This window comes from Silurus meridionalis, chromosome 23 (genome assembly GCF_014805685.1).
Source record: "Silurus meridionalis isolate SWU-2019-XX chromosome 23, ASM1480568v1, whole genome shotgun sequence".
Taxonomy (NCBI): domain Eukaryota; kingdom Metazoa; phylum Chordata; class Actinopteri; order Siluriformes; family Siluridae; genus Silurus; species Silurus meridionalis.
In genome coordinates, this window is record NC_060906.1 from 16784592 (window position 1) to 16805033 (window position 20442).

A 20442-nucleotide genomic window follows, 5' to 3' on the forward strand; every position below is an offset into this window, starting at 1 on the left:
TGAAATAAATATGCAGTGTTTGATTTGGTCTCTTTTCATAGTGTGTGTGTATGTGTGTGTGTGTGTGTGTGTGTGTGTGTGTGTAATCAGAGGAGAGGTGGCACGTATCCTGGGGTGGAGATGTTATAGGACAACTTTTGTGGTGGTGTTTCTAAGTAGGTTACTTCTGATATTCCTCATCCTAACATTCTTCTCTTTTCCTTTAGTACTGAGTAATAAAATGAATGTCAGGCCGGGCTGGATGGTTCCCTGACCTGAGCCAGAAGAATATTCATATGCTTTCCTATATTGCATTAAGGGTTTAAATTGTTTACTGGCAAGAATGCATATAGAATGTTGAAATTTAAAAGTCCTAATACTGAATGTGCCTATGGAAGGTTTTACATACATAATAGCAATATTTCTATTGTTTAAGCATTATGATTAGACCTGGAGCCATGGTGACTTTGACCACAAGAAGATATGACTGTCAGTTAATTGCTCTTAAAGAGTCTCAGCTGTCTCTGGCTCACTTCCACCTCTAATTTTCACTGTGAGTGTGAGGCAGTCTGCTAACATTGTTCCTGTTCTCTGTCTTACACAAGCCACAAATCAAATCTGGACTCATTTGTCCAAATAACTTTCTTGCATTAATTCATCATAAGGACTAAAAAAGTGCTATATGCTAGTAAATGATCCCGATTTACATGCCATCGCAATACATTTGAATTCACCCTATTTACCTTAACATAGGTGCCTTCCAGTTTTATGCTCGTGTGTAATGCAAACAGCGTTATCCCCTGCCTGTATGCCAAGCCCTTAAAGGTAAATATTGATGAAACATCTAAGGTTACACAATAACAGTGAAAAATGGGCCAGCATGTAGTTCATATTACACTATACAAAGGAATTTATTTGGTAATCATTTTAATGAATAAATGCTAATGGTTTGTAATGTATTTGTAGTGGAACCATTAAAATTTATGTAATTTTTTATATATATTTTTTTATTATTTTTTTTTCATCAACTTGCTTCTGTCTGCAGAGCTGCAATTTACTAGATGTTTTTTGTCTTTCTCTTCATTGTGTGTACGAGTCACCAGACTGGCCATTCTTCTCTGAACTCTCTCATTTAAATCAAATCAAATCAAATCAAATCAAATTTTATTTGTCACAACAAAGAAAAAGAAGGCAGATAAATAAAGTATAAAACTATAAAATATAAGAATATATAAAGAATATATAAAGATATATATGAGAGAAAAAGGTGTATATACAAAATATGCTTATGGCAGTAAACAGTAAATCAGTAAACAATTTAAGGTGGTTTATGTGGTTGTCCTTAAAGTGACCGTGTGCAGTATGGTGTGGTATAAAATATAAAGTGCACTGTGCTGTGCGAGTCCAGAGCTAAAGTGACAGTCCAGAGTTTAAAGTGTTGTAGTGCGAAAAGAAAAATATGTGCAGAAAAAAAAGTGTGATGATGGAGAGAGTGGGCTAGTTTTTAGATCCTGGGTGTTTCCTTGTTTAAACTCTGAATGGCCTGCGGGAAGAAGCGGGTAGTTTAAAGTCCCTTAAGCGTCTCAGATGGTACAGACGCTGCCGGGCCTTCTTCACTAGGGTGTTGGTGTGACAGGACCAAGACAGGTCCTGTGTGATGTGAACACCTAGGTACCGGAAACTGTCCACTCTCTCCACTGGGGTTCCATTGATGTTTAGCAGTTGGTATGACCGCTCCTGCTTTGTGCTGAAGTCCACTGTCTTGCTGACTTTCAGGAGAAGGTTGTTCTCCTGGCACCATCTCTCCAGGTTTTTAACCTCCTGTAGGTAGGCCGTCTTGTCGTTGTTGGAGATCAGGCCCACCACAACAGTGTCGTCAGCAAACTTGATGATGGTTGTGGAGTTGGAAGTGGCCACACAGTCGTATGTGTACAGTGAGTACAGCAGGGGGCTCAGAACACAACCCTGGGGAGCTCCAGTGCTGTGGTATGGCTTGTGGTCTTTCAGTCAGGAAGTTAGAGATCCATTGACACAGTGGCAGTCCCAGGACCTCCAACTTAGAGGTGAATGTGGAGGGAATTATGGTGTTATGGTGTAAAAGCTGAAATTTAGTCCACAAACAGCAAACAGCATTTAACTGCTGTTTTATTTTATTTTTTTCTCTTTGTTTATTTTTCACACTATTCTTTGTAAAATCTAGAGACTGTTGTGTATGAAAAACCCAGAATATATAAAAACCAGTCAATTTGATTTATTGATGTAAACAAGGGATGTAGATTTAACATGTTTATTGGATGAATTATTTATGGAGTAAAATAAAACGTTGCCCTCAATGTCGGATTTAAGGGCTGCGGCAATTCCACGTTTATTTTTTAGCTTTTTAGAAATATAAACTCTTCTGTTTTAACTAAACTTTACAATTATGTCAGTTAGTGGTTTTGAAAGCTACATGCTTTAAAAATGGCAATAATGGAAATGCTTTAGGGCCAGATATGCGCAGTATAATCACAACGCGTTTGGTATTGTTTACATCATTGAAATGGTCCATAGGTGAGCAGGCAAATGCGTAGGGCCTTGGGCTTAAATCGGGGGCCTTCATAACTGTGACAAACCTATACATTAATACACCAATCAAGACTGGCAGCATAAGACAAGGCTCTTTGGCGATTGAAAAAATAAACATTTGTAAATAAAAATAGCAATCGCAGCTAATCTACAGCATTGTTTTTTTTATTTCAAAACAGTACCTTAACTGTCTGTATAACGTATAAATGTTGGTGATGTTTATCAAAATAGCTTTCTTCATACTTATTTTTAGTTTTTAAATAAATTGTGCTGTTGTATTTAAATATTCTATCTGTTTAGTATTTTGTCTCTTTCAGTTCCACTGTTGATTTGTTTATACAGTGCATATTTAGTGTTTTTAAGAATAGTGGACAGTAACGAAGTAAATGCAATTTGTTCATTTGTTGCTTTTAGTATGAATGCAAGCTAATACTAGTTACAGATGTTACTGTGTTCCACTAAAGTAGGCTTATGTCCTTCTGTTCAATATTCCATTATTGACTATGCAGTTTAGCTGTTTCATTCTCAAACAGTAAAAGCTATTAAGTATTCCTATATGGCTAAAAAATAGCCTTAAAGAAACCACATACTACACGATCAAAACGTTTTTTTTTTGGCACAAAAATAGTACAAATAAAGACTTTGTATTTATTAAGCTGGGTTCCCATCTGTGCTGACTCTCTCATATAAAAGCACATAAGCGCTACTCAACCCCAGCTCCAATAAGTCCGTCTTGTTCACCAGAGTGATGATTTCATCATTACAGGACATCCACAGGTCAGAGTTCTTAGTGAAACAGTCAGCTACATAATGTCCTGGAAAAGAGACATGCACAGATAATGTGCATATGAATTACAGTATATAATATAAAATGGGGGGTTAACTTACCAGAAAACTGTGTCCTCCCAATATGACTGATGAAACTGATCAGTCGATAGGATGATTTACCCTAAAAACAAAACACATCACAATACAAAAAAAATCAAATAATGACACACAACTGGAGTACAGGCAATTCTCAATCCTCTTTCTAATTCTCTTTCTTATCTTCCTATCTTTCTCACTTCATCTTGAATATTGTTTTCCACCAATTCATTTTGGTCTGTCTCACTGGCCTCATCACTGCTGTTCTCTACATTAAGGAGGAAGGCACAGAGAAAATAAGCTTGTGTTTAATTTATCTGGATGTGATATATTCTGGCTTTAGAAATGTAGATAATATGGCTTGGAATATTTGCTTGCTTGTGACATACCATTTTTGGGCGCATCTAACTGCGAATGGCGGCTTATCAGCAGCTCAGGAGGGATCTCCACTTTTGTAGTCAGTTTGCTGATTGTGCCACTTTGTGTTACTTTGAATCTGTTCAGATGCAGAATCAGAAACCTGGAGAGAAAAGAAATTCTAACGTTAATGCTGATGATCTGTAGTCAAGCAATGTGTGTGTGTGTGTGTGTGTGTGTGTGTGTGTGTGTGTGTGTGTGTGTGTGTGTGTGTGTGTGTGTGTTTTCAGCAGCCTTACCTGGGCAGAGTGTGGAGCACCCACAAGGAGGTGGCAGATTTTCCTCCACATTTCTCACAATTGCTCTCCAACACTGTTTGGGTCTACAATATACACATTTTTCATACACAGAGGAGTCAGTAATAATATAGTGTCATGGATGTAAACATTTTAAAGAAGAGAGAGAAGAAGAGAGCTGCTCACATTGAGTAAGTCATGGAAGCACTTTTCCAATGAGTTGTGATTTGGGGGTACAGAAATATGATTAAACACCTCCACTTTGCTCCTCGTGAATTCACAGCTGCAAACAAACAACATGCATTAAAAATCTTATATAAATCTACATGTACAAACTACCAACTCTTTTCGTTATTTGTCACACCTGGAGCAGCTTATAATGTTCCTCATCTTGAAAAAGAAATTAGACCCCACTGGGCATCTAGTCATCACATTCTTTTGTAAACGCAGCCTTTGTACAGACTCCTTTAGTTGGGTAAGACAGTGGCAGAGGAATTCATGGGCATCCTATACATACACCCACAAACACAAAAGTGATCATTAAATCATGTCCAACCATGTGTGTGTGCATGTAAGTTTCCTTAGTGTGTGTTTCTTTTCTTACATTCTCTTGAAAGAAAGTGAATTCTGGGTTGACTTGTGCAGCAGACGTAATCAGGTCCATGAGGAGAGAATTGACATTATCGTTGCTTTGAAGTTCAGAGCTGCTTCTTAACTTTGACAGCTTCACAAAACTTCTGCAAAGGATCCAGAACAAAAAAATCCGTTTCACATTAGTTTATTCCCTATTATCGGTAATCGTCACTATTACGTCTACTGTAGGTTTCCTATTATTGATTTTCTCAATTAATTATTGTAACCATCTGATTCAAGTAGTTGGGCTAAGTATGAAAACATTATATTCCTGCCAATTGGCCTATCTGATGTATAACATTAGTAGCCATGAGTATGACTCTTGTACTGTAACACATTTAATTCTGGTGCAAAGTGCGAAATCACTCCACCTATAAAACTCGTTTGCGTTGGCCAACTTTAATTTGATCCTTTTATCCTTTTATTATTTCATAGATATTCATATTTAAATAATATAAAAGTATGAATCGTTTAAATAATAAATATACAATCCAAAAAATATTAGTACCTACTGAACTTGTCATCTATGTGGGGGGATGCATTTTCCAGCAGGTCGGAGAGCTCTTTACAGAAAGTCTCAGCTGTGAAGAGACACTGCAGACTCGCGTTTATGTAGCAGTTGCTATCAAAATTAGGCAAACTGCAAAAGATTCAACTGTTAGATACACATCTTGGTTCACAAAAGCACATTCGCAGTGTATAAAACGTTCAAACTTGTAGTAAAGTGCTACTCTTAAAGTTCAAGTGTTACCTACTATAAATAATACATATATAGTCTGATTAATATGCAAGTGCATTCCATTTCAAGTGCATAGAGATATCAATAAGCATAAAATCTATAAACTAAGTCCAATCTGAATATCAATTTTAAAATAAAAATGAAGACATTGTTTCATACCTACAACTGGGCAGTAGATTGCTTGTGATCTTGGACAGTGTCCTATTGGAACTGGAAGAATGAGACATAGGATTTATAGGAAATGATTTATGTCTGTTCAGGTCTGTAATATTACCAATTTAAATAAAGATTTCTTTGCTATATTTTGCTCAACTGTCTCTTACCTGAATGTATAATCTGTCTCGGTTACACAGAGTTCAAGCCATGGATTCACCAGGTTTTCTGAAAACTTTGCAATATCCTCATCCACTTGTAAAAGGATCATTTTGTTTATATCTTCTAAATTTTCTTTGCTATACAAGGTTTTCATAGTTCTTTCACCATTTTCTGTTATCACTGCATTTTTCCTCCGTGAGATTTTTGCTCTCAAGTAGTCCTCCTCGTATGTACTTTGAGTCAAACTTACTAGGTTCCCATTAGTCTTCAACTTATTGGACCTAAAAGAGTGAAGAGTGTGTAGTGGATTATTTACCTACATGTACTTTTCACTGTACACAACAATTTAAATAAAGCTTTCTTTGCTATATTTTACTCATATATCTCTTACCTGAATGCATAAGGAGCAGTCTTTGTATTGCATAATGGGGTCATCAGCAACAGATCATTATACAGGTTGTAAGTATTGTTGTACAGATCTGGTGAGAACGGTTCTTTCTTCTTTTCTTTCTTACTTTCATGTTCATGCAAGATCATCTTCATTTCTTCTTCCTGTCTATTTTCTATTGCAAATTCCTTCACTGCACTTTGCAAATTTGCTTCAACGGGGAACTCTTTGGTATTCCCAACCAAAGTATGAATCAGCAATTCACTGGAACTGCAACAGAGAGGCATAGAGTTTATACGGAACGATTTATGTCTGATCACGTCTGCATATTCCAGACCTATTAACTATTTCATTAAAGATTTCTTTGCTATATTTTACTCAGCTGTCTCTTACTTGAATGCACAGAGATCTGTCACACCAAGATCAAGCCCTTGATTGAACAGTTTCTCTGACAACGTGGCAATGTCCTCATCCAAATGTGATAGAAACATTTTGTCTGTATCTTCCATTTTTTCGTTGCTATACAGGGGCATCTCAGTTCTTTCACCCTTTTCTGTTCTTACTGCATTTTTCCTCCCTGAGCTTTTTATATCTGCTCTAGAGTAGATCTCTTCATCCTCCTCAGATGTACTTTGAGAGAGACTTGCTACGTTCCCTTTGGTATTCAACTTATTGGACCTGGGTTTGTTATCTGGGTTTGTTTTGTTGGGTGATAAGCCATTCTTTATTGGCTTCTTGGTGATCGTGGCAACTTTCTCATACGTTTTTTCCGGGACCCCTTTCTTGTTTACCAAATCTATTCTTTTACTTGTCTCAGAACGGTTAAATAAGGCCTTATGCTGGTTTTTTTCTTGACTTGCTAGCTTTACTGCAGTAACAAGTTGAGGACTGTTATTTGGAGTTGAGTTGCTGAGGAATAAAGCAGATGCAAACATTCATATTTTTAAAATATTAAAAAGAAAGTATTTGTCACACAGGGCACAGGGCATACACATCCTCTGTCACAATTCATTAGCCACTTCACATGAGTTTTTTGTTTGAGTTGATTTCATTACATGAAGGATGAAATGTTTGTAGCGTACCTTTCTGTAGGTATTGCTGCTTTTTGATGCTGTTTTTTCTACAGTTAATAAAAAGAAACACAAAGACACGAGTGTTACGCTTATATAAACACTGTTTTTCCCCAAAATATATTATTCTTTAAATATTTGGTTATTTTTTTTTATTCATTATTATATTATAGTAGGCAGTCCATGCAGCATTACTTCCGGTTGCGTTTTTTTGGAGTGTCTAGTGCATTAGGTAGTAGTTACAATACGGTTATGTCGTAGGCTACACAGTGAACATATGATATAGACCAGGGGTCACCAACCTTTTTGACACCAAGAGCTACTTCTTGAGCACTGACTAATGTGAAGGGCTACCAGTTTGATACACACTTCTGAAATAACAAATTTGCTCAATTTACCTTTAACTATATGTTATTATTAATAATTAATGATATTCATCTATATCAGGGTGTCAAACTCAATTGCACAGGGGGCCAAAACTCAAAGCACACTTTAGGTCGCGGGCTGTACCGGATAAACATTTATTGAACACACTAAAACAATGTTTTTTAAACATAAATATGAATAAAAACAGACAGGAATATTATTTCAAATATAAAAATATATACAAAAATATCTCCATTCAAACACCAGACATCTCACAGCTTCATCATGCAGCACTTCAGAAACTCTCCCTCAGTAAATAACTGGCTGATGTGACTCTGATTTCTCCTCTGTTTTCACACCAGCTTCACTTTGTGATTTTGCTGTGGTGAAAAACATCTGCTGAAATGTCAGATTCTTCTTTAACTCTTCTACTTTTTGTATCTTCTGCTCTGCATTCAGGTTTTTCAGATTAGCCTGATGTTTTGATGTATTGTCAATTCCTTAATTACAGTCACATTCGCTCCATAAATAAGACACACGTGTTTACCAGCAGTGTCAGTAAACATAAACTCAGAATCCCATCGGTTTTGAAAGGCTCTGTTTTCTAAATCAACTTTTCTCTTCACCACTGTGAGGCGCTGTTTCACAATAACTTTACAATAGTGTTAAATACATCAACAGAAGTTTGACTTGATTGACGCTGGAACGTTCCCAGGTAGTCTAGTGTTCGGTAAGGCAGCTAAAGCGCTGCATTATGGGATATGTAGTTTCTGTTTATCAGCGCTTCATATCGCCGGGCCATCAATAACAATAAAAATAATAAATCTTTATAAAATCATCTTGCGGGCCGGATATAAGTGTACATCGGGTTGGATTTGAGTTTGACACCACTGATCTATGTGAAAACACTAATCATGTTAATGATTTCTCACAATAATTATCAACAATGATTTAACAAGGTAGGAAACAGCTATTTTTAGAAAAAGCTCATATGGTGCTTGCGGGCACCACGTTGGTGACCCCTGATGTAGACAGTAAGACATTTGGGATGCGACCTTTTGACTCTTCTGCACTAGTTAAAGGATGTAAAATTTACATAAGCGAAAAGAAGTCTCTTGCAACAATAAAGTCCGTAATAGAATGATGTTATTGCCTTCGTGTAAGCTTTATGTTTGTTTGTGGAGGTACTGGGGGTAATAATGGGGGTCACCGGTGTCATTACTATCAGGACGCACTTTAGAATGAAATAGATGTCAAGCAGATCTCATGTGACAGCAGTGTTACAGGATGGAGAGTTAAAACGCATATATTACCTTCATATATTAATATCGAGTTTTATACTGAGGAATGCATTACCATAAAGAAAAAGAAAAACCCAATATAAAATGCAAATCATTACATGATCGTTAGGGGACGTTTTCTTTGTAGGACACTGACATATAATTCACTTTTTATAAAAAGTTATTGGATTTAATGGTTTCCTACCCTAAATCGAAGAAAAGGAAAGCATAACATGTTGACTTTCTCTTGCTGGTATTTCCTTGCTGAAATCTGCGCGGAGTTTGAAGTTGAATGAAGGTTCACTGCTGCGCTGTTGCCCCTTAATACCCAGAGTGTTTGTGACGTCACAAGAGGACCATCGTTACTCAGCATCACCTATCTATCTATCTATCTATCTATCTATCTATCTATCTATCTATCTATCTATCTATCTATCTATCTATCTATCTATCTATCTATCTATCTGTCTGTCTGTCTGTCTGTATGTCTGTCTGTCTATCTATCTATTTAATGGGATATGCAGTGTGTGTGTTATATAATATATACATACCCTGTTATATATATATATATCATAAACACATACAGATAAATACACTACAAATTATGAATTATTGTTCCAAATCACTTTTTCATAACATGAATGTAATAGATCCTAAACTAACCTGATCAAATTACATTCACTATATCTAATTTGACATTGCGCATGCGCCTTACGGTCGGATAGAAATAGCCGCAAGTCGAAGGAAAACTTCCTGCAATACATGTTGCGTTACTGACTCAAGGACAAGGAAGATCTGGATAGAAATATGCTGAGATTTTACAAGGTAAGATAAATCTTTATTTATACATTTTATTAAATATTTAATAAAACTCTTAGTTGTGCTTTAACTGCAGTCATGGACTAATTAACTATTTCCCACCTTTTATTAATAATAAATCAATAAATAAATATTTAGAGAACTGCGATCATTTTCAGATGAATTGAATTTAATTGAATCACATTTTATTGAATTCCGGCGTACATTTTTAGTTTGCTAATAGGTTCACCCTCAAACATGAATGCTCTCTACATGTAAACATTTATAGATTTATAATTAAAATTAAATCTGTTAGAAATAATGTGTGGCTTTACTCATTGTAAGATTTACCGTCAACTACATGCATCATATATTTATTTGTGTTTGATTTGTCATCTCGAGATTTATTTTACTTTGCTGGAAGCTTCCTTTCCAATATACCAAACCGTTGCACAAACAAACTTGTATACTGTATAATAAAGTTATCTACATTTAAAGATTTGATTTTTATGTTAAGACAAATTGTGTACATGATGTGAAACATTGTTTTAAAAAAAAAATATCTAACTATAACATTTTTTTTTTCATTTTTGATCCAGTTTGGGATTGTCATAATTACATGTTTATTTATTTTTATTTTGTATTAAACTGAACTTTACTTGTGTAAATCAATGTTTCTTGTTTTCTCTCTCTTTTTTGACTTTTGTGAATGACATTATTCCAACATTTTATGACCAGTTTTGTAAAAAAAATATATATATAAAAAGATGTTTGTACATATATGTGACACAAGTTTTAGCACATATTCAGTAAATACTTTGTGCTATCTCTCTTTGCCAAGATAACAGCTCTGGATCTTCTCCTTTAATGCCTCATATGGTTGAAGAATACATGGCACTTTGTGATTTAATGCATGTGGGCTTTCCTTTTCAGTTTATTTGATTGGTTTTCTATGTGGTTCAAGTCAGGGAACAGGGAACAGGGATGTGGTTTTATGTTTAGTATCTTCGTCTTGCTGGAGACAAAGGCTCCAACTGTGATCAGCTTTCTGGTGAGGCAGTCAGGTGTTCATTTAATGTTTATATTTGATAGACCCAAATGGCATGTAAATGGCATGTATCCTAACAAATTGTCCAGGTCCTATGGCAAAAAAACCCCATGCTCCAAAACATTTAAGAGCCACCACGTATTTAATTGTAGATATGAGGTACTTTTCCATATGTCTATTTCTTTCTGTGCGCCAAATCTACCTTTGGCGTTTTTTTTTTTTTTTGGACAAAAAGCTCTATTTTGTTGTCATCTGACCATAGAACCGAATCCAATTTAAAGTTCCCGTAATGTTTTAGACAGTAGAGGCTTTTTTCCTGAAACCCTTCCAAGCAACATCATGATGTACATTAGATGATGTTGGATTGCAGTTTTGGATTTGGACTCTAAAATGCAACTCCTTCCATTTTTCAGTTGTGATCCTTGGAGATTTGGGCCACTTAAACCATCCTATGCACAGAGCATTGAAACAATATAGACACATTTCCTTATTTCGGTTAATTCATAACATTTCCAGTTGATTGGACCCAGCCAATATGATCAAATCACCCAAAGCATGCTGTCGCTTATTTAATCCTTCCTGGTACCACACACAAACATGGCTGGAGACCTGGGAATTGGCTTCAGCATCATGAAAGATGTTCCTCCCACCACACTGCCCAAAATCCTAAACTCCTATCATCGCACCATGCTCCATAAAAGAAAGAGAAATTTAAGATCTTGGCTGATGAAAAAGCCATAGCAAATATATATAAATAAAATGTTCTGATATTGTCAATTCAAGAAGCTTTTATTGTCATTTCAACCATATATAGCTGACGCAGTACACAGTGAATTGAGACAGCGTTCCTCCAGAACCCTGGTGCTACATAAACAACATAAAGCTACATAACTTCTTGCTGGAGTCCAAACTGCACAGTGACATTAACTTTCATACAACAATAAAGACAAATAATAATGCATATCCTTCTCTTCCTGTCACCCCTCCTCTCTCTCTCTCTCTCTCTCTCTCTCTCTCTCTCTCTCTCTCTCTCTCTCTCTCTCTCTCTTGGTCGAGTTAAACATGCTCCTGAGGCTCCAGTGACCACTGTTCCTGCCCCTCTCCCCTCCGTGGATCTTCCCACTTCGTCCAGGCCTACCTCTGGATAGTGATATCTTCGTTTGGAGGCCACTTTGTGCAGCTTGGGACGGTTTCTCATCAACGCCTTGGTTGGTTTCATGTAATTCCGGAGTAGGAATGGGGCTTTGAGGATGTATTTGGACTGTAGTTAATGTCAACAGACTGCTACACTGACTCAGGACTACAGTTTGCTTCTAATCATCATCACTTTACCCCGCAACATTGTTTATCTGCAATAAATGGACATTTGGTGAGGATGGGTTTCCTCTTCAATCTGGTTTCTCTCAAGGTTTCGTCCTTTGCCATCTCAGGGAATTTTTCCTTGCCACAGTCACCACCGGCTCGATCATCAGGGACAATCTTAGTTATTAGAACATATTCATTTTTTATCACCAGATTATCTGTGTAAAGCTGCTTTAAGACAATGTTCATTGTTAAAAGCACTATACAAATAAAAATGAATTGAATTGAATAACAGAAAAACACAGAGCTAAGGACTAGTAAGTGTGCAACCTTGTGCAAACAGTGCAAGACAAGACAGTGCAAGACAACACAAGACAGAGAAGGACAAATACACAAAACACAAAATAGCACCGCCAGGATACCTTCTGTGTATTATACAGTGCAGTGTGCAAGACAGAACTCAATACAGGAGTGTAAAAATAAAATGCAATATAATGTACACAAAATGTACACATAGGTTGCGCAAAACAGCAATAGTAGCAGTCAAATGATGTACAAAAACAGCATGTAAACAGTTGCATACTGAAAAATTATATAATAGGTTTTTGGTTGAGTGGTAGTCTAGCGGTTAGGATGCGGCGTGGCCCGTGTTCGATTCCCGGTCAGGGAACCAACCCCAGCCATTAGGGTTGCACAAGCCAGTGCACTCTTAGTGCCGGTCCCAAGCCCGGAAATATAGGGAGGGTTGCGTTAGGAAGGGCATCCAGTGTAAAAACGTGCCAAATCGAACATGCGGATCACGAATACGGATGATCTGCTGTGGCGACCCCTCATGGGAGAAGCCGAAAGAAAGGGAAAAAAAATCTTTAAAAAAAGAAAAAGTTTGACAAAAGTAAAGATTTTTATAGGATGTACTGATTTTGTGCTGATGTTTGAAAATATGCTTGATAAGTGCATTTAGGGTAGAATTTTAATTGTGAATTAATCTGATCTAATAAAAACAAGATTTATGTCGTTTTAGGTGTTCTGTGTTGTTTTCATTATCACTGTTCAGTTGTGTTGTATTTTTATTTTTTAATCACATTTTTGTTTTCATTTTGTTAATACAGTACTAGTTATTGGCAGAACTGGATAAGGTGTTGGTGGCACTACCACTGATTGCCCACCAGGGGCAAAAAATATCCAGACAGAAATGAAATTGAATCACCACTGTTTCTTAGTTGAATCAGAAATTAAATATACATATAATTTTAAGTCTATAATGAAAGGGTTGAATGGTTGCTTGCTTTTACAACATTTACAGTTGGACAAAAAAAAACACAAAATAGAATTACAATTGCTACTAGAAAGTGGGCGAAACGAAATTTATTTTGGTCTCCTTTAGCTCACCGTACTCCCCTCAGACCCCTCCCCGTGTTTAAAAACTACACGGCGGGATTTGATTGGTTGTAGAGGGTCCTGGTCTTCGGAGAGCCAATCAGCGCGGGACACGGTGAGATAGTGCGTGTGCTTTATGTTCCGGTACTGTAAGCTGCGGTGTTTCCACTGTGTGAGCGAACAGGCTTTTTCATGTGTTAGCTGAGGTCTGGAAACAAGCATGCGAGCTTTCCTGGGTAAGAACCGGTAAACTCAGTGAATGCACTGTTTTTTGTTATATTATTATTTGTGAATATGAATTTAGAGATCACTATACAGTAAAGGAACGCTGTCCGTCTCGAGATCAGATAATCAATGGGGAACCTTAGTGTGATCAGCCTGGTTCTTTAGGGATCATTTTTTGGAATGCACAAGGTGATCAGGTTTGTTCTGATCTGAAGTCTGTGCATGAGAATGTTTCTTAGCTGAACTCTAGGAATACTTGTCAACGGAATAGTCATTGACCTGGGAGCTCATGTGAAGCTATGCACTGTGCCTATGAGTGTATACAGAGATTAGTTTATTTAGGTGGAGTATATGATAAACAGATATATATTAGTAAAATGAAATATGCATGATCCTTGACATAACATTTAACTGAAGTTTTACACGTGTTTTTGTTCTTATTAGGAACAATGGCTGAACATCCCACTGATGTTTTGTTCATTCTTGTCATTTCTATTTTTCACTGTATTCGGTTTGGAGCTTTGAATATTGAATTTGTGTAGGAAATAGTGTTACACAGCTGCAGGTCTCCTGAAACATCTGGTTTGGTGTTCTTGGTTTACCTCTTTTGATCTCCCAATGAATTTGCATTCGAGAGTTTCAGAAAGACCAATAGGCTTTTTTTAAATGGTCAGATGTTGTGTAAGAGGAAATGTGTGACTTTTTGGGCTCTTAAAGAGATTTTGAGATTTGCATACAGTCACTGTCTTTTGAATGGGGAAAAAAAGCAGCACTGGTAATCATTTGGTGATTTTCAATGGACATGACTACGCATACATTTGTGTAGTTAAAAAATGTACAATTCAGCAAAAAGGTGAATGTGATGAGCACATCTACCTATGGTCATGTAAAGCAGTTGCATCCTGATCAGCATTAAGGTTTCTCCTTCTTGAGCTTGCATATACAGCTATTTATTTTGAGGATGAAACAGAGAGGTGAAGCTTGCCATTTTAAAGCTGAATCTTTGTGAATGGCCCTAACTTGCTGCTTACGCTTTCAGGTTTGTTTGTGTGCTCCTTGACGGTTCTCGCCGTCCATGGACTTTACTCTGCCAGTGACGATGTGGTCGAGCTCACTCCTTCAAACTTCAACAGAGAAGTTCTGCAGAGTGATAGTTTGTGGCTGGTGGAGTTTTACGCCCCCTGGTGAGTTGAGAAGAATGGTGCATATCTTTACACAATCTTCACCTTTATCGGTTCATCATGATTAGAGTTGGCTACGGACTACAATGTTGAATTCGTGTAAATAATGCCACTGTGATGATATGATTTAATTCTGATTTGCACCTGATTATGTCTGTTGATTTTTTGGAAAAAAGGTGTGGACACTGCCAGAGCCTGACCCCAGAATGGAAGAAAGCAGCCACAGCGTTGAAGGTAAAGTTTCAATATAAAATGTGTGTTTATACACACGTTATAGAACTGCTCACGTTATAGAACTGCTCACGTTATAGAACTGCTCACGTTATAGAACTGCTCACGTTATAGAACTGCTCACGTTGTAGAACTGCTGTTTTGTTTTTGTTTTTTTTTCCTCATCAAATATCTTTTTATATTGTAAGTCCAAGCTAGTGAGCAATTAAATAAGTTGTCATGGTTTTCCAATGATGACAGCTGACTGAATCCTTGAGTGATCTTGGTCATATTTGGCTTTTCCTTAAATCATTGTCACCAAAAAGTTTTCTCATTTGCTCCTTTTTTTATTATTATTTTTTTATATAAATAATCATGAATCAATCATTTTTCAATGTAACGCTGTGAACCAGGGTGTTGTTAAAGTGGGTGCTGTTGACGCAGACCAACACAAGTCACTGGGAGGCCAATATGGAGTTCGTGGTTTCCCCACTATTAAGATCTTTGGTGGGAACAAGAACAAGCCTGAGGATTACCAAGGTACATTGTGAAAACCAAAATATATAATATACATATATTAATAGACTCTAGAACTTTTAACAACACATCATTTTTACTTAAATAATGTATCTAGGAGTTTTTCAAAATGAATCATTAAAAAATATGCTGGAATCCGTATGGAGTATTAAAATGAAAGTCTTCTTTTAAATACTGGTGATGTGACTCAGAAGAACGAGCGGTCTCAAAAGGGTGATTCGTTCATTTTCATGAACAATGAGCAAAAAATCACAAAACTCTCTGTAGGTTATGCACAGAAAACATAATGAAATAGTTCACCTTTTGACTCTTCTAGTCCAAATCATTTGTTCTTTTATCACGTGACTCCCATAAACACTATGCAGTGCTTTACACAGGTACCAGAATTGAGTGGTTCGTCTCATGAGTCCTCTGGTCAGAGTCGTTCCTTTTTTTTGTCACATGACTCCTATAGATGCTATACAATGCAATAGAACAGGGTTTATTTATTTTGTGGTCTGGATCTTGGCATTATTGTTACAATAATTATGAGAGTCATGTGGCAAATGAACTACTGGGACCAGAAGATATGAGGTGAGCTACTCATTCTGTTTATCATCATTCATCCTTAGCTACATTGTCATATTTTTAGTATAGGAACTATAGTCAAAGTTCATGTATGTAGACATGTTGGAGGTTCTGCTTAATAAAAATGTAACCATTGTTTTATTTCTGTTCAAAGGAACGAAATTAAGTAAATGACTCAAAAAAAAAAAAAAAAAAAATTAGTTCAGCTAAGAAGAAACTATCGCTCCCAAAGAATAAAAAAAAATTATATTTAAAAAGAAAAAGTTTTTACAAAATGAAATGAAAGGGGGGAGGGGGAAATAATGCGGTCCACACAACATAGCATGATTTAATAGCTAAAATAACATTACAACAAAAAACTGCACTTTAGGAAACCAGTAAAATCTCAGGAACAGGGCAGGAGACTAGAGACAAGACACACAACCTCAGAACCAAGAACACACAAAACCACATAAGCAACATAACAGACAACATGGCCTCAAAGCATAACAGATTCATAACGCCGAATGTGGCTGAATGTATTTGTTATAATTGTTTTCTATAGAAGGAGACGCTTAAGGTGTAAATTAAAATGTGGATTGGGTGTAAATATGCTTTGTCATCATCAGACATCGTGTTTAGTCTGCACCATTAGGTCATATATAAGTATTTGAAATAAAACGTTTTTCATATAATATTGTAGATATTGAAAAAATCTATGTAAAATAGCTTGTCTATGTAAACGCTCTGTGTGGTGTCTTTTGTATGTAGGTGGACGCAGCAGTCAGGCAATTGTTGAGGGAGCTCTGAATGCAGCACGATCTCTAGTGAAAGACCGACTGAGTGGAAAATCTGGAGGTTCTGACTACAGCAGACAGGTACTGAAGTGCACGTTTGCAATTTTTTTATTTTTTTGTTCTTTGTATTTGTTTATTTATTGTTCTGTTTTGTTCGTCTGTTCGTTTTAGAGTTCCGGAGGTAGCGGTGCCGGCGATAAGAAGGATGTGGTGGAGCTGACTGATGATAACTTTGACCGCCTGGTTTTGGACAGCAATGATGTGTGGTTGGTGGAATTCTTTGCACCGTGGTGTGGACACTGTAAAAAGTAAGCTTGCATTTATGTCTATAAAGTTTCCATTTGTTCCTATTTAAGCTGTTTAATGCCATGTGAAAAGATTAATGCATGTACAGGAATTATACTGCTGCGAAACAAAGGCATTGTATTTTTAGTTGTGGTCTTGAAGGCTAATCTGGAACTCGATCATTTCAGTCTTGAGCCTGAATGGACGGCTGCGGCTACTCAGGTCAAAGAGCAGACAGGTGGAAGAGTGAAGCTGGGAGCTGTAGATGCTACTGTTCACCAGGGTCTGGCAAGCCGCTATGGAGTAAGTTAATACCCGAGTTGTGTGCCAATGACTTTTCTGTCTGTCTAGAATCTGGTGTTAAGGATTATGAAATATTGCTTTGCTTGAATACTGATGGTCTTGGTTTATCATTTGTAGATTAGAGGATTCCCCACCATAAAGATCTTTCGAAAAGGAGATGAGCCGGCGGACTACCAGGGTGGACGCACACGCTCGGACATCATTGCCCATGCCCTGGACCTTTTCTCAGACAACGCCCCTGCTCCAGAACTTCTAGAGGTCTGTTCCAATAATCTATTTTTCTAAGGTAGCTGCTCATCTAGCTCTGCTTTCTGGAACTGTGCATTTGTTTGTAGATGATTAATGTAGTTGATTGTTAATGGGTTTTTTTGTTTGTTTGTTTTTTTTTAGATTCTGAATGAGGATGTTGTGAAGAAGACTTGTGAAGATCATCAGCTGTGTATTATTGCTGTTTTGCCTCATATTCTTGATACAGGTACGACAAATGAACAGTACTTCTGCTGAAACAGTTCTGATCCGACGAGCATTAACATCATTAAGTTCTTGAGCAATTTGAGCTACTGAAGCTCGTCTGTTGGATCAGACCACAAGGTTCAGCCTTCACTCTTAACGTGCATCAATGAACTTTGACCGCCCATGACCCTGTCGCCGGTTCACCACTGTTCCTTCTTTGGAGCACTTTTGATAGATACTGATCACTGCAGACCAGAAACATTCCACAAGAGCTGCAGTTTTGGAGATGTTTTGACCCAGTCGTCTAGCCATCACAACTTGACCCTTGTTAAACTCGCTCAAATCCTAATGTTTGCCCATTTTTTCCTGCTTCGAACAAATCAACCTTTAGGACAAAATGTTCACTTGCTGCCGAATATTTTGTACCCACTAACACATCCACTGATGAAGAGATAATCAGTGTTATTCACTCATCAGTCGTAATGTTATAATGTTATGCCTGGTCTATGTATACATCTGCTGTTTACACAGAGAAAATTAGTTCCACAAGTAGTTGAATATCTTCATGAACTGCTTGGTACTGCATTTTGATTCAGAAATAAATACATTGATTTAAAAAAAAAAAAAGATATTTAACAGAAAAAAAACTTATTAAAATAAGTAAAATAAAATAATCTTATTTTTAATTCTTGTTCCTGTATTGTATGTAATCCAAACCTAAATTAGCTTTATTACTTGTGTTTATTAGGTGCAGAAGGCAGAAATGCTTATCTGGAGGTTATGATTAAGATGGCTGAGAAGTACAAGAAGAAGATGTGGGGGTGAGTGCTTGTAGCTTGCATCTTATTTCTATATATTCTATATAGTGATTCGATAAGGAAAATATGGCAACCCTAGAGATTTTTGTTTGTTTGTTTTTTTTGGTCTTGATTTTCTGAACTAGTAATAATATCTGTTGCTGAAAGCACAAAAAAAATTGGCTCATTAAATCCCCTTTTCTATAGCTGGCTGTGGACTGAATCTGGTGCTCAGATGGAACTCGAGGGCGTTTTGGGGATTGGGGGATTTGGCTACCCCGCCATGGCAGCTATTAATGCTCGCAAGATGAAGTTTGCTCTTCTTAAAGGCTCGTTCAGTGAGACAGGAATCCATGAGTTCTTGAGGTAATGTTTATTCTATCCTGCTCACACATCTGACGTTTCGTTGCAGCGCTTTGAATATTCTTTTTCTCATTTCTTTCTTCTTTACCACAGGGATCTCTCTGTTGGGCGTGGCTCCACTGCCACAATAACAGGTGGGGCTTTACCCAAGATCCACACTGTAGAAGCCTGGGATGGGAAGGATGGAGTCGTAAGTACCTTTTTTACTCCGATATAATTCCAATTTAGTGGAAAATTTTGAGAAATTCCATCTGTGTAAATACAAATTTAAAATATTAATTTGTGCTTATTATCATATAAATAAAGTTTGCTATATAAAAGTTTTTTTTATTTATTATTATTATTATTATTACTATTATTATTATTATTATTGACATCCATTTGGAGCTTTCTTGTCTTTGCCATATTTAGCATAAGGAATTTCTCCTCACAAGACATTCTCTTATCCTTTCTATTCCTTCAGCTTCCTGTGGAGGATGACATTGACTTGAGCGATGTGGAGTTGGATGACATTGAGAAGGATGAATTATGAGTTTATAGGCTGTGTGAGGCTTGTCCAGTTTGAGCCTATGAGCAGCCTCTCCTCTCCCATGGATGAGGGGGAAAACTGGGACAATAAGTTACTGAACACTCTTGAAAAAGACAAAAGTCTCACTTAACTTTTCTCCAATCGTTTGAAATGAGGCAGGATTGGGATTTAAATCATGGTTGCTTTGGCTTTGCCTCATAGGCCTCCTTTCTATTTGATTGGTTGACTGTATGGATGTGCTGAGAAAGGTGTTTCACTTTTCCCTGTCTAGTTATACCCAAAATACATAGCTTTTAGAATAAGGTTTATTTGCTGTGTTCAAATTAAATGGCACTCACTAAGGAGAGGAAACAGCATACGTGCTTTATATAATGTGTCCTGGACTTAACCTGCAGTTTACCCTGCTGACCATCCTATTCATCTTCCCTTTCAATGTGACATATATAGTGTATGTACACACACACACACACACACACACACACACACACTATATTGCCCAAGGTATTGGGTCACCTGACCTTTCCTGCTATGTGGTTCTTTTTCAAACTGTTACCACAAAGCTGAAGGCACTCAGTTATACTTGGAAACCCAAACCTGTTCCAGCATGGCACTGCCCCTGTGCACAAAGTGAGCTCCTTGAGGATCTGGTTTACATGCTTTGGAGAATAAGATCTTGAGTGGCTTGCTGCAGAGCTCTGATCTCATACTGAACACCTTGGGGATAAATTGGAACACTGACTGCACCCCAGGCCTCCTCACCTACATCAGTACCTGCCTTTCATAATACCCTTTTGGTTGGTGAACACAAATATCCATAAGCACACTCTAAAATCTAGTGG

At 37.1% G+C, this 20442-nt stretch overlaps 2 protein-coding genes across 3 annotated transcripts; one reads left to right on the plus strand and one right to left on the minus strand.

Annotated features, from left to right (window-relative positions):
- Positions 1–3162: 3162 nt before the first annotated feature.
- Positions 3163–9127, minus strand: LOC124377256 (ubiquitin carboxyl-terminal hydrolase 37-like). Of its 2 annotated transcripts, none has more exons than XM_046836660.1 (15): positions 9058–9127; positions 7219–7256; positions 6530–7045; positions 6140–6406; positions 5757–6029; positions 5593–5643; positions 5203–5334; positions 4666–4798; positions 4426–4568; positions 4248–4344; positions 4065–4147; positions 3798–3928; positions 3609–3676; positions 3433–3493; positions 3163–3347 (listed from the first exon to the last, which is right to left on the minus strand). In XM_046836660.1, the coding sequence occupies exons 1-15, from the start codon at positions 9085–9087 to the stop codon at positions 3196–3198; spliced, it is 2175 nt and encodes a 724-aa protein (XP_046692616.1). In that variant the 5' UTR covers positions 9088–9127; the 3' UTR covers positions 3163–3195. The 2 variants fall into 2 exon arrangements, with proteins under 2 accessions (XP_046692616.1, XP_046692615.1); XM_046836659.1 differs by having other exon boundaries at positions 3163–3359.
- A 4350-nt stretch (positions 9128–13477) lies between these two features.
- pdia6 (protein disulfide isomerase family A, member 6) lies at positions 13478–19957 on the plus strand. The gene is made up of 13 exons (XM_046836385.1): positions 13478–13613; positions 14642–14786; positions 14960–15017; positions 15407–15533; positions 16848–16954; positions 17045–17181; positions 17347–17461; positions 17579–17719; positions 17852–17936; positions 18663–18735; positions 18919–19077; positions 19168–19264; positions 19538–19957. The coding sequence occupies exons 1-13, from the start codon at positions 13598–13600 to the stop codon at positions 19604–19606; spliced, it is 1329 nt and encodes a 442-aa protein (XP_046692341.1). The 5' UTR covers positions 13478–13597; the 3' UTR covers positions 19607–19957.
- The last annotated feature ends 485 nt before the right edge of the window (positions 19958–20442 follow it).

Coding starts and splice junctions, on each gene's coding strand:
- LOC124377256 (XM_046836659.1), bottom strand. CDS start 9,087: ATGTTATGCTTTCCTTTTCTTCGATTTAGG. Junction 7,046..7,218: donor GCAGCAATACCTACAGAAAG/GTACGCTACAAA, acceptor TTTATTCCTCAG/CAACTCAACTCCAAATAACA. Junction 5,335..5,592: donor AATCTACTGCCCAGTTGTAG/GTATGAAACAAT, acceptor AATCTTTTGCAG/TTTGCCTAATTTTGATAGCA.
- pdia6 (XM_046836385.1), top strand. Junction 14,787..14,959: donor GTGGAGTTTTACGCCCCCTG/GTGAGTTGAGAA, acceptor TTTGGAAAAAAG/GTGTGGACACTGCCAGAGCC. Junction 17,182..17,346: donor TGGTGTGGACACTGTAAAAA/GTAAGCTTGCAT, acceptor CGATCATTTCAG/TCTTGAGCCTGAATGGACGG.